The sequence below is a fragment of the Apus apus genome, chromosome 4 (assembly GCF_020740795.1).
Source record: "Apus apus isolate bApuApu2 chromosome 4, bApuApu2.pri.cur, whole genome shotgun sequence".
NCBI lineage: Eukaryota > Metazoa > Chordata > Aves > Apodiformes > Apodidae > Apus > Apus apus.
The window spans coordinates 102,804,532-102,818,527 of NC_067285.1; the positions used below are offsets into that span (position 1 = coordinate 102,804,532).

A 13,996-nucleotide genomic window follows, 5' to 3' on the forward strand; every position below is an offset into this window, starting at 1 on the left:
TATTCACAAAAATTAAAAATTCTAAGATTCCACTGGAAGAGAAACAAACATTAAAATAATCTAGGAGCCTCTAGAAGACCTATAAATACTAAAATTTGTACTGTTTTGCACAACAAGAGAGAACTAACTCACATCTGAGGTTGTAGGCACAGCTTTGCACAACACAAATATATAAATATGTAACACCATGTCATTTTCACCAACTCTTAGAAATGTAAAGGACACTCATCATTTTTGTCTCAAATCAAAAAATCTTAATTTTGGAGACCACAGCAGTGAATTTTTTATGAGTTTAGAATGAGCAGGCTGTTTACACACAGCCTGCAGGCTTCCCATTTGCCTGCATCTTTGTATTTTCCAGTACCACAGAGGCTGCACTTCCCAGTCTTGCTGGTTTTGATCAGCTTTAGATCCTGGATCACATTAATTCTCTGCTCTAGTCATTTATGGCAAAACACTTGGGCACTGTAAATAAACAGTGTTTTCCTGCTGACTTCAAAGAATAAAACATGCACAAAACACAACCACTCACTTCATAATTTCCTCCTGTATGAGTATAAATTCCTGCTGAAGCTCTAGCACTCAAGGACAGATATCCAGAAGTGCAAAGAGAGGCTTCATCTGCTCTCCTCTTCTGGTGGGAACAAACTGAAGGGACAGGGCAACAGCAAAGCCTCTTTTCACTGCTAAAGAAGGGCAGCAGAAATTGCTTTTTTACATAACATAGTTAATATTTTATTTCCATTAAAAAATCAAGTTGAAATTAGTTAATACACAAATTAGAAAAGCAGTCAGTATTATTTTAGAGGCCATACTGGAGAAAAATTAGTAGATTCTTCACAACAACAAAGAGCAAGTGAAAGCTGCAGAGATAATTTATGTGAATCTCCAAAGTAATTTTAATAGTATCTCTCATAAAAAATTAATCTGCAAAAGTTAGCAGGCATGACACAGAGGAGGAGAACCAGTGGACTGGATAAAAGTTGGCTGAGGGATAAAAGGGAAAGTTTGCCAGCCACAGAAAATTAGGACTCTGTTTGCATTTTAAAACTGAATAATCTGGTTTTTAATCCAGTGCTAAAGACTTACATTACAAGCAAAAAGAAGTAGAAAGACCTCCCTACAAGCCTATGAAGCAACATGGATCGTTACTTTAAAAAGAACAAAAATGAACCCACATCTAATAAAGCATAAAGAAATCGACAAAAAGCAGCAACATTTATGACATTCTGTCACTAGAGAAGAAAAATTTCACGGAGGGGGCAGAAACCTGTGTAATAGAGGCCATAAAGAATGATTTTAAATTAACTGAGAATTCAGCCAACCTTGACAACTTAAACAGAAGGTACCAAATCTGTCCTTTTCTTTCACTGAAGCTACGCTATTCAGTTCACAGGAGAATCTCGACCAATGTCAATGTCATTTTGGCATAAAAGATCATAATGATTGTATTTATGATATAGTCCTCCAAGGCAGCATGCAAGTGCACTCAAGCAAGTTAAAATGCACCATAATACATAAAAATATTTAATATGCTTTAAACCTGTACTTAGTATTTTTCACTCCAGTAGAAAATTTGCAGCCACTGTAAAGCAATATAGTATTGTTATACTATTGCTCCCTCCTCCTGCCATTTTCTCCAGCTCTTCTACAGCATTACCAAACACAACGGACACTCACCATGCAGCTCCACAAACAGCTCAGCACAAGCTCAGTGAATTTGCTATGAAGCTGAACACATCTACAGCTCAGGATCCTCTCTAGATTAAATCTTGTGTTTCAAAAGAGAGGCAGCAATGTTTTAGAAACCTCTACAGGCCATGTGGTACTTAAGTACAGGCATTCCACTCTCCAAGACTGACACAACTACTATCTGTGTCTGCACGAAAAAGGACTGAAAAGCAATATATTATCCAGGACTTTGCAATCCTAGAAGCCACAAGGCAGAAGCTGATCTTTTGGGGATGTCTCCTTGTGCTTTCCAATCCTCTTCACACAACTGACTCAAACTCCCCTCACTGTAGCTCCCATTGCATGAAGGTGCCTGTTACCCAACCAAGAAGGCAAGGCTGCTGCTACCACCTTAAACACTGAGACTCCCCACCAGGTGTTCACAATTTTTGAAGGGCAGTAGAAGCAGCCAGGCTACCATGGCAGGGACCTAGCTGGGTGGCAGTTTGCCACAGTATATTGTGGATGTCCAAATATCCAAACAGTCATGGATGACAAAAGAAAAATCAAGGAAATGCTCTAACTGTGGTGATAAGCATTCTAGCTCAAACTGTTATTTACAACATTGAGAAAGTAGCTATAGCTTTAATAAACATCAACACGAAGATGTAGATTCCTTAGAGTGATACCTTTGTCAGGAGTCTGAAGTTCACGTCTGGTCCGGAATGGTGAAAGAGTAATACATACGGTATAATCCTGGATTCGTAAGAATTTTGAACTGAACAAGTAGAGAATTAAGCTCATGGTAATTTTAATACTCTCAGATTCTGGTAACTGCAAATAAAGGAAACATCTCTGGAGCTATCCTGGGCAGCACATTTGGTTCATTACTCTAAAAGCAGGGCAAGTATTAAAAGCAAAGACAGCAGACTCTCTTCTTACAAAAAAATTCTCTAGATGAACCACATGCCATGTTCATGTACTACAGAAAACACCGTGATCTTCTGGATTTATAATCAGAATCCTTTTCAAAGTTAAAAAAAGTAAACTAATTTATGTCCCTATTATGACAAAACACAAAGCCAATACAGCTGATACATGGCTTTGCAGTAAGGCCTTTTCACAGACATACCTAAAAAGCCTTTTTACATCCTTACAGGTGGCAATATAGATCTTATACAATAATTAAACCTAAATTCTCCCTTTTGCTCTGCTGACAGCAATCACAGGTGACAGAAACAACAGGTTTTTTGTTTTTCCTGGAATGGTGAAAAATTAGAGGTCAGTGAACCAAGGAATCCTCCATGTGCTTGTGTATCACAAAAATAATCCTTGGTCTGCAAAAGCCAAATATGTATCATACACTTTGCTTCACAGTGCAACTGACTGCAGATATTTTTACTCTGGTCTGCAATTTGATGATACAGTGCAGAGCAGAATAAAGCAATAGACTTGGAAAAGCTATTTATAGTGCATATGCCCCAAGGAGATATAGCTAATAACTAATTCATTTCACATCACACATTTGAATGCAATATGGAAACTTCCCAGTTTCTTATCAGCACATGAGAAAAGACCCCACCGTGGCTTTTTTTTAAATAATTAAGGATTCTTTACCAAAACATTTTAATCAAACTAAGTCTCCACAGCAATCTTTTCTTTCCCTGCCTTATATCTGTTTCCTTAAGAGGTTTGTGCCTATTAAAGTTTTGATAAAAGCATTTCACAACATAGCAGTTTGCCAAGCTATTAAAAATTATGCTCACTTTCCTAGACAACACATTTATCAAATAGTTTTCTACAAACTGGATTAAAATCCAATATACTGCTTGTATCAACAGGAAATAAACAGAACAATCTGCTATAAAGTTCAGTGAGCAGTGCAACAGTAACATCTGAATATGAGGAGGGTTTGGGTTGATTTAGTTTTTTGTTGTAGGGAAACCAGATCAGCTGGATCTGTGGACTAGATAGCTGAATATTTTTGTACAAATTATTAAGAATTAAAAAACATATAAGAAAAAAAAAAGATAAGGATTTCTAGTACTTGAGACACATCAATAACCACATTGAGCTTCCCTTCTGCTGCAACTGTGGCAGAAACAAAGCAGCAAGCAAACACAATGCTCAGTGCAATGAGCATTTTCTCCACAGCCACAATTTCTGCTTTCTTTTTCTCTTCTTCCACATGCTGACACCAGGTGTTATAACAGCTTGACTTCAATAAGAGTGTCCTAAGAACAGTGTGGTTTCAGCAAACACTGGTGCCAAAGCTGTATCACAAAGAATTGGGTAGGGGATGCTGCAAGGAGCCCCAGCTGGTGCTCCACGGGGGCTGCAACAGGCATGGGGCGGGGCTGGGCTGGCACCAGGAGAAAAATAAGGGTCCTCGTGAACAAAAAAACCCCCACTTTGAAACAACAAAACCCACCAACACCACAGACTATCCTATAGCTCAAAGACTTAGCAAATAATGACCCACTATGTAACCCAGGCCTTCTGTTACTTTATAATTAAAAGGCAAGGGTTTTTTTAACAGGTTTAATGCTTAAATTGTAATTAATTGCTATATGAAACAACATGCATTAACTCCAACAATTTGTAATCCAGTGCCCCTAGGGCCCCTAGTTTTCACTGAGTAGCACAACATCCTAATTTTACTCTCAGCACAGCAGAAGGAGCATGAAAATTGTTGAAAACACAGGTTAAACTCAAAGCATAACTACATGTTGTGAGCTTACACAATAATTTATTTATGTTGTAGGTTTAGTGAAAATGCTAGGAAACAACAAGGAAGAATACATCTATACATGTCCTAATGACTTACACATGACTGCCTTTCCATTTAGCAATCCAGCATCAAAAGTAGTTAGTTACCTTCTAGATGGAATGCTGGTTTTCAAAGTCATCAGTCATAAAGTTTAATGGGTAAAACCTGGATAAATATACTCCAAATCCCTAATTAAATTCAACAGAAAGAATTGCTTATCTCCTTCAATAATCCTTAAGGCCTTTTAAGGTTTGGGGTTTTTCCCCTTCAGCAGAATACCTTGATAGCATTAGGAAGTATTGCTCAGTGACAGGTGGGGGGACAGGCTTCTGTTTTGTTTGGGTTTTTTTGTTCTATTTTCACTTTTGCTGTTTTCTAATTTTGTTGTATTTACTGTTTTACATTTTTATTGACCATATGCTTTAGTCTAAATCATTGTTTTAATCTGAAAAAAAAGTTCCCATTGCACAGCAATCAAGTAACAATATACTGGCTAAGCTATTATGCTGACAAAAAGTAGATGACAAAAAATTGCAAAGTGTAGCTACAAGGGGACTTAAAAATAACTACTAAATAAAATAGCATCAGCTTCTTGCTTTTCCAGTTTTTAATCTGAGCTACAAAATGTCCAGACTACATGCTATTCAAGAACATGCAAAGACTGTACACAACTTCTGAAGACAGAAATCAGCTTAACTGTTTACATTTCTTAATACATTAAGAGAAGGGTACATCACAGAATCACAAAATTTTAGGGGCTGGAAGGGACCTCAAAAGACCATCTAGTCCAACCCCCCTGCCAGAGCAGGATCACCTAGAGCACATCATCGGCTATTGAAAGTTATTGCCACTTTTTAATTTTTGCTCACAGTATTTAAAACTCTGAAGAACAAATGTGTTACTTTATTATTAAATGAACTCTTTAATGATGACTTGTAGCAGATGACCTTTTTTAGGCTAATATTTAAACTAATCTTAATTGCTGCCACAATGTAATGTTGCTAATGGCCTCATCAAAACACAGATGAAGAAATAAAACCCAAACAAAGTAAGAAAATACTAAATTGAAATAACTAATACTAGTAATGGATATAAGCTTTTCCATGTTTTCTTCAAAGGTCAGACTTACCTGTTTTCCTCAGTAAATTCCAAGTATTTCACTTTTAACTTTTATAACAAAGGAACAATGCATAAGAAATAGTTCTTTAGTTATTTAACTCATCATTTTAATGTCAAAAAGCATAGCACTGCATAATCAAAAAACACATGACAGCACACCAGGTTTTTGGAATCTGTGATTATGCAGTATGAGGCTGCTTACGTTAGCACCATCTCCATAACACAGGAAAGCAAAAAAATTCTTTTGAAATAGCAAGGAGAGAAGGCTAAGAAGTGATCTCCTGAAGTGTATTTACAACTACTGCCCTGCAAGAGAACCTGGTTTTACTGGTCATCCTGTCTCCTTGTGATGTACCAATACTGGACCCTGATGTCCCAGTACATCAACTTGTCAGCAGAGGCTAGAGCAGCATTAAATAGCAGCACCACCAGCAAGTGTTCAATGATGCTACAGTGCTGAGCATATATAAAAGTCTATATCAGTATATCAGTATGCTGCTGCTGAACCGTCCCTTAGCTGTTGAATACCTTTGTTGCATTTTCAGATGGAAAAGCAGAGAGATAAAATGAACCACACAACACTATTATACTCACTCCTTGCATAGAACAGGGCAGAATAACAACAGTTCTGCTCATTGGTATGAGGAACTGAAGCTTCATTTGGAAACCCTCTGTTGTGCCAAATTCATGATCCTGCCATGAATTTCAATGAGATTTAAAGATTTGTTTATACCATTTTTTCTGCCTTATCTCCCCCATGGTTCCCACTCCCTGCTATTTCATCAACGCAGCAAATCCATGAGGCCCACTGGTTGTGGAGACCTCTGACTGTATGGACCGCTCTTCCGAAATCGTTAAGATTTACCTTCTGCATTAAATCCATCACTACTAAGACCTGCCTTATCTCCACAGAATACTTGAAAACCCAAATTAACTTTTCTTTCCTTATGTTCTAAAGTCTGTCTCTCTTAGTGTGTGCTTATTAGATTAGCACAACCAGTTCTTTTCAAAACCAACTTAGGTATTTCTTCTACTAAACACTTCAAACTTGCATCCTCTCCTACTTGCCACCTATGGTATCTGCCCTCAGCCCTTTGTGCTGAACAGTCAGAGTTAATAAGATCAATTGTATACCATTGTGCCCTAACTCAAGCTAGTATCTAGCTTGGATTAAGCTCTCAAAAACAATGATAGAAGAAATTCATTTATCATGGCTATTTTTCATTATACTTTTCTATCCGTTTAATTAATTCACTGAGTGACTACTAAACTAAAGTAAAATTAGATTGCAATTTTACAGCTACATAAAAAAGTACCTGACAAAAAACATGAGTAAATTTCCAATTTTTACTAACTTTTGAGTACTTAACTTCATTAAACGTATTTTTCATTTCACATGATAAAAGCTCCTGGGTACTTCTGAATTCTCTAATTAGTGACTACTAAATCCCTTTCATTTCTTAGCTGGGTTTTAAAACTATCTTCAGCCTTTTCCTACTGGTAAAGTACTGTCTATACTAACAGAAATCTGTCATCCCACAACAGCCCTAGTCTTTCTGCAATGTATGGTTAAAGAGAGTCTGAGCCATCCTCTCTTCTCTCCTTTATCAGAGGCTGGAGGATAGCCTGTCCACATCAAGCACTCCCACAGCAAGCATTAAACTCCACAACCTTACACCACAGCCTATGGTTAACTTTAATTTCTTTGACTAGTTCCCAGATATTTCCAATGCAGTGTCCACTGTTTCTCTTATAGTAGAAAAAAACACTCTCCAGGCTTTCCCTGTTCAGAAATTGTTTTCTTGTCAGTCAAGGCACAGTATACTTTATAACATAAAGTCATAATTAAATAACAACAGAATGACCTACAATAAAGTGAATTAATTTACCTCAACCAAGTGCTTTGACACACCAAATTCTCAAGAGGCAGATATATAAAACCCAGATATAAAAGACTTACCACAAAACAATGGTGGTGGACAACAAAGGGAAGCACTTGACACAGACCCCTACAGGTCACCTGAATGTTATCATAGACACTATCAAAAACCAGCAAAAAAAGATGTACTCATCTTCCTGTTTCACTAATGGTACCCACAGAAAATTAGCAATTATCCATGTGCCAAAAGTGAGACCTGTTGCTGTCAATTGAAAACACAGACATATTCTTCAATTATTTGCTGAATTGTACTAATTAAACAAGAGAATTATGGGATCCTTTCATTAACCTCTCAGCAAGTACAAATATTTTAAAAGAATTACATTGAAAAGGAGAACCATCTGTAAACCAACTCTGCAAGGCTGAACACCAGTGTAATTGATTCTTTAAATCTGATATTCTTTTCCCAGATAACAGAAAACAGATTTTATGATGCAATTTCAAAGCCATATTCAACTCCCAAATGGTGCATGACCTACAGACTTCTGCATTGCGGTCAGCTGATGATTTAGGCTATGCTTGGCATACGATCTATTTGAGCAAGACCTGGACATTCACATGGGGCCAATCTGAGCTTGTAACCATCCATTCCAGACCTCAGATGCCCTCCCAAGTGCTTTGTGCATTAGAGAGAAGCTATGGGAAGGTTTAGTATCTGGACAAAACACCAAAAAAAGAATAAAGCTCAGTATTTGAAGGTGGAGGCAGTGAACAGCCACAGCCCAACATGCAGCACGAAGGAAATGAGAAGACGCATGTGGGAAGCATTCCCTCCTGGCCATCTTTGGCCAAAAGAAAAAACAGCACTTCAGTCTTCCAACTCAGTATCTGAGCCATGTAAATACCAACATTTTAATAGTCTCTGTGCAACTGGATTAATATTCAACCAATGTCATACTCAAGACAATTTTTTAAAATGCTTAATAAGTCTTGATTTTTAGATGTCATGGACAATCTAAGAAGAGCAACATATTGTACTGCATACCACAGTGTCTTAAAATGTGAAGTAACACCTTCATTCCAAAATAATGTTGAAACTGGTAACAACCTGTGATACTAAACTTATCTCCCCAATAATTCAGAACAAACACAGGTAGGAGACCTTTTCCCATCTAAAACAAGAGCAAAGAGAAGTTCTGACCTCAGAAAGCAGGCCAGTTGGCACTGCGATTGCTTGCTTGTTCCATTAGCTAGCTGAATTACCAAAGCAGATATAAAGAAACCTAATTATTAACTATCATTTAGAATAGTACAAATAGATTTGTAAATCTCAAGAGAGGCTAAGTTTCCTACCAAGCTGCGGATTCATAAGGAGCTGGCAACATCAAATGCCAGAGCCAGGGCAGGTCTCTTTCAATTAATTTTTTTGAGAGTACTGGTGAAAAGGTAGTCTACAAGAATGAGGACAAACTGTACTGCCACAGTTACACAAAAAACAACAGAATCAAGAGTCAAATGAGATAATAAAATTATTAGCATACAAGACTGTACCTTGGTCTATCATTTGGAAGATATACTTATCAGTGCAAGCAGTGCAGCTTGTCTACTATATTTAGGGCTAAACCCAGATGGATTCAGTCAAGGAAATCTGAGGATTCTAGATGCCACCAAAGTCGCCTTGCACACAAGCTTCCTTATAGCTTTCCCTAAAAAACATAGAAATTCAAGAAAAAAAAAAAATATTCAAGCAGGAACAAAACTGTTGACCCTGTAAGCAAGCATCTTGTTCTCCCAGTCATTTTCAACAATGGAAAAATGCTTCCTCAATTTCCATTCCCTGACTTCAGAGTCATGATACAAGTTGCAGTCCAGGTATTTCAAGCTCTGATATTCACTTCCATACATGCAATTAGCTGACACACAAGAGAGTTTCCTCTCTCATACCCCTAAGCCCAGAGAAGTAGGTACTATTTTTAGAATTATGAGGAAGGTGCTGATAGTTCAGTCCTAATCTAAGTCACTGAAATAATTAAGTACCTTGAAAATTCCTTTGTGTAAAACCTGTTGTACAGCTGTTGAAGGGATTCAACTCAGATTAATGGGTTTACCTTCCATCAACAACAGTTCAACAGAATGCTTGTTGAAGTAGGGTTTTAAGAAGCATTAACTGCTTCAGTCAATAAAATTTGAAATGGACCCCAGAAAATGCATCTACAGTTCTAGAGAACAGGTGCATTCTCTTTTAAAGGTAGGGTCTTCTTAATGAAAAATGAAAAAGTCATAAGGAATTAAAAAATCACACAGGCATACAAATAAAATGCTCTGCTTCAGATAAATAAACTGTACTTCTGTCATAAGAACATTAGAAGTGGAAGTTAAGAAATCTATTTTACATTAATATTGGTATTCAAAGCAGAGCAGCCCAAACTATCAACCCTCACCCTAGGTCTGTATAGTATCAAAGAGAAAAACTCAAGAATCTGTGTAGAAATATATCCTCCATTTTCATTTGTATCTTTCACTTTTCTTCAAAAGTCTTTATTTTCTAGAAGATACACTGAAAAACAAATACATACAAGTACTGAATAGGAAAAAAAAATCTTTTATACATGCCAAAATGATTTCAATGTTTATTTACATATACTGATATTTAAATTTGCAGAGCTTTAAAATTCAGAAAGATGAAGTGCTGTATCAAAGCAGTCATTCCTATGAAGGCTTTTGTCATTATGTGAATCTAGTCCAGACAGCAGCAATCCATGCAAGTTAGTTACTCAGGTCTGTATCTGCATGCATTGTACTCATGAGAGAGTTTTCGTTCTACTTGTATATGCAATATTAAAAGCAGTATTTTTAGTACATGTTGAATCTGAACCAAGACCACAGTATTCTGTTGGGGGACATGGGGCAAATCCTCTGGGTATGTAGAACATCACATCTCTATTATAATTTCCAAAAGCAGTGGAGCTAGGATATGTACACCAGCAGGGAACAGGTATACATCACTACTTGCAAAGATTCAGTGTAAGTAGTGAAGAACTGCTTATATGCACCAATATGTATACAAGATGTGATAGGCAAATAAAAGTGATGTAGCAATCAAGCCATGTCTTTGAACAACAGATCAGTGGACAGAGTATTTCTTTACATGACCAAATTTAAATATACTTTCCATATCTTATTTTGGACTTCCCTTAAAAAAGGCAGAGCTCTGCTACATTAAGTCCCTTATGACTTCCCTTACAGCCTGGGTGGCAGGTAGACATGGGCAATTATTAACCAATTGCAATTTCTCAGTGAAGTGATATAGGAACATGCATATACTTTAGATGTAACCCCAAAAACTACTAAATTTAATATCTTGTATAGATGTTCATGCCAAAGTATTACCACTGCAGCAAATACTTTCAAGAACTTGGATATTCTTGTCCACTTTCTGGCTTAAAGTTTTCAGACGTTCAACACTTTTAAAATTCTATGATCAACGACTGCGGTGCTTTAAGAAAGAACGAATTAATTTGTTTCTACACCTATGCCACCACTGGAAGGCCTCATATAAGCATTTATTTACAACAGACAACGATATGAGAACTCTGCAAGCTGTATTTCTGTTGTTTCACTAGCAGTTATTTGATGAGGTTTTCCACTTTTACATTTCAAACCATCATCCCTTAATGAAGTCACAATATCCTCATCATCAAGTGAAAACCCAAACCAAAGACATTAACTGTCCCTCAAATACTGGCAATGTGCTTATGAGTATTTTGATTTATTAATCACCTTCAGGATGATGTACACGACACTTTTAATATCTGCAATGCTTACAAATTAGCATTAATTTTTGTAAGTGCCCTCTATACATTTTGAATGCAAATCATTAAAAAGCTATGTCCAAGAGCAATAATTCTTATTCTTTTCTCTCCCTCCTGTATTTACAAATTTATTTCTAGATGAAGATAAGAATCAATATAGAATATACCACATTTATTATAATGCAAAACTATCTGCCACACACTAAACACTATAATGGCATAATGACTGCTGGTCACTCAGACTTATTATGTAAGTTAGAATATAGTTCTTTAAAACAAGTTAAAGAACATGAAAAAAAATTAAAAGCTCATCTGAAAACACCAGAAGTGTTTTCAGTGAAATGAGTGAAATTCAAAACATTCAAAATAATTTTTGTAAAAAGAGGACATGTTTACAAACTTTATCTCCTGGATGTATTTTTTTAATATACTCAGGCATCCAGTGGCAACTAATAAATTAAAGTTTTAATTTGTTGTGACTATCTTTTTTGCTCTGCCTTTTTTTTTTTTGGCTTTTTTTTTTGTATTAGGTGGATTTTTCATTCTGTTTGATGAGCTTATGCACATCCTCTTGATCTCTTGCAAAGTCATGTACCACAGGCTTTGAAATCTGTACTACTGGAACAACACAGCTGACTGCTTTGGTATTCTGATGGCATGCACACAGCATGCTGAGGTTTACCTGGATGTCCACTCACAATGTGGAATTCAGTTACTGAAATGGAGATAGTAGAGAGGTGGAAAAGTTAATACTCTCTATCAGCATCAACTTCATCATTCAGTTAGTATATTAGTAAAACCCTTGATAAGGGTGGTTTTGCTCATACTCAGTGAGAACAGCGACATCATGATTTACTGCCAGCAGTTTTAGCCCACAGTGGGACATTCTTACTTGCATACAGCAAAAGAAATAGTACCACATCAGGCTCTGGGAAAGATAATGAAAGCTGTCATGACACTTCTGGGAGCAATAAGCAAAGGCTTCTTCAGGAGAAGCAACTGAGAAAGGATTGTACCACTATTTTTTTGTTATTTCCAAATTCAAATATTTGCTTTTACATACTTATTGCTACCAGGTGCATTGTCTAGATTTTCATGGCCTTTTACTATGTAGCACTGTCTTTTACAAGCATGACTTCTAGTGATTTCTAAGTTGAAATATAAAAGTTTTAATCTGTGGTAGAGCCATGACTTTGAAGAGAAGTTTTGTACAAAAGTAGCAGTATCTTCTTCCTGTTCTGCTGATACAGCTGCAGACAGTTACAAGAGAAAAACCTTGCCTTCAAGCAGACAAGAGCTTCTTAAAACCTGCAGAAGACCCTCTAAAGTCTGTTCTTCCTTTTTGGATAGTTCATCTGTCAGAACATATTGCTCTCTAAGTACTTTGTCTTTTATACTTTGATTACTACAGGTACATATCAGCACCATTATTACTTTAAAATAATACTACATTATCTAGCAGTCTTCCAGAATTTGCTGATTAGCCACACAGCAACACTAAAACTAAAACAAGCAGCAGAGTCTTGTAGTCTTCCACTGGCAAATAGTATCCTGTCAGAAACAAACCACTGATCAGTAACACAACAAAAAACAATCAGAAAGGGCCACAGAATAAAAATACCTGATAATTTTTAAGCCAGAAATAACTAAAGGCTTTACTAGCCTTTAGCTACACATTAGAATTTATACCATAAACACAGACTGTGGTAAGTATTTTCCTGAAACTCAAATTCTGCTATTCTCTCAGTCTCTATAGATTTTCAACCCAACAATAGCTGCTCTTTTGATTACAGCTCTAGCCCCTGTGACTGATTCATTATTCTGGGCTGAATCCTCGCAAGAGCAAGCCCATTGGTTAAAAAAAAAAAGCTGAATGCCATAGCAACTGGCTCACAGCACTGCTAACATGCAGGGAGGATTTTTTACTTCAACGAGAACTACAAGTGAAAACATCAGGCCAAAAGCAAATCTGGCATAATACCAACAATGCAACAGAACCACAGAAGTTGCTTAAACCCTCCCCAGTCTCTTCCCTGTAACACCTTCTGGGCACAGCAAATCTCCAGGTTCTTACTAAGATACAGTACATGAAACAAGGCAAAATGCGTGCTCTGGTATTCACCCTGCATATATATCTAGATGCTGCAGACTCTTTGCCAAAACAAACAGGATTAAATTTTGAAACATCAAGTCATGGAAACAGAACAATAATAAAGCTTGATCTTTAGTTTCAATTAATAATCATATCAGTCTGTAATTAAAAGGATTGAAAGTTTCTAGAGAAACATCTCCAAATATACTTAACCATTGACCATTGTTAGTGATGACTTCTAGGAACACATTAAAGTAGCTAAGATATTTATAAATAAAACAATCACCTAATGACAGTACTCCCTAAATAACTGCATCAGGTCTATAAGGAAGACATTTATTCCAATACACTATGCACTACATTCCAGTAAGCTGAAAGCAGCAGGATATTTCCCTCGAATAACGGTAAGAGTCTGTGTTGGGTTTAGATGACGAGGTTTTGGTAGCAGGGGCAGCCTCTGTGAGAAGAGACCAGGAGACCATGTTAGACAGAGCCAGTTCCAGCCAACGACCATGGCCAACATCAAGCCCACAAGTGATGCTGGTGCCGCCTCTGTGGTAACATATTTAAGAAGGTGTAGAAAAGCTGTGCAACAGCATCTGGGAGAGAGGAGTGAGAAAATGTCAGAGGAGGAGCCTTGCAGATACCAAGGC

General features: G+C 36.9%; 1 protein-coding gene across 5 annotated transcripts in view; it reads right to left on the reverse strand.

Moving 5' to 3' along the window:
• PPP2R2C (protein phosphatase 2 regulatory subunit Bgamma) overlaps positions 1 to 13,996 on the reverse strand; it is a 136,106-nt gene that overhangs the window by 78,033 nt on the left and 44,077 nt on the right. Inside the window, exon 1 of one of the 5 annotated variants that reach the window (XM_051618610.1) lies at positions 8,991 to 9,042. The exons of the other annotated variants lie outside the window; for them this stretch is intronic. Coding sequence (XP_051474570.1) covers positions 8,991 to 9,003 — 13 coding nt within the window. The 5' untranslated portion in view covers positions 9,004 to 9,042. Of the gene's footprint in view, positions 1 to 8,990; positions 9,043 to 13,996 lie in introns of those variants that run through there. 5 annotated transcript variants of the gene reach the window in all.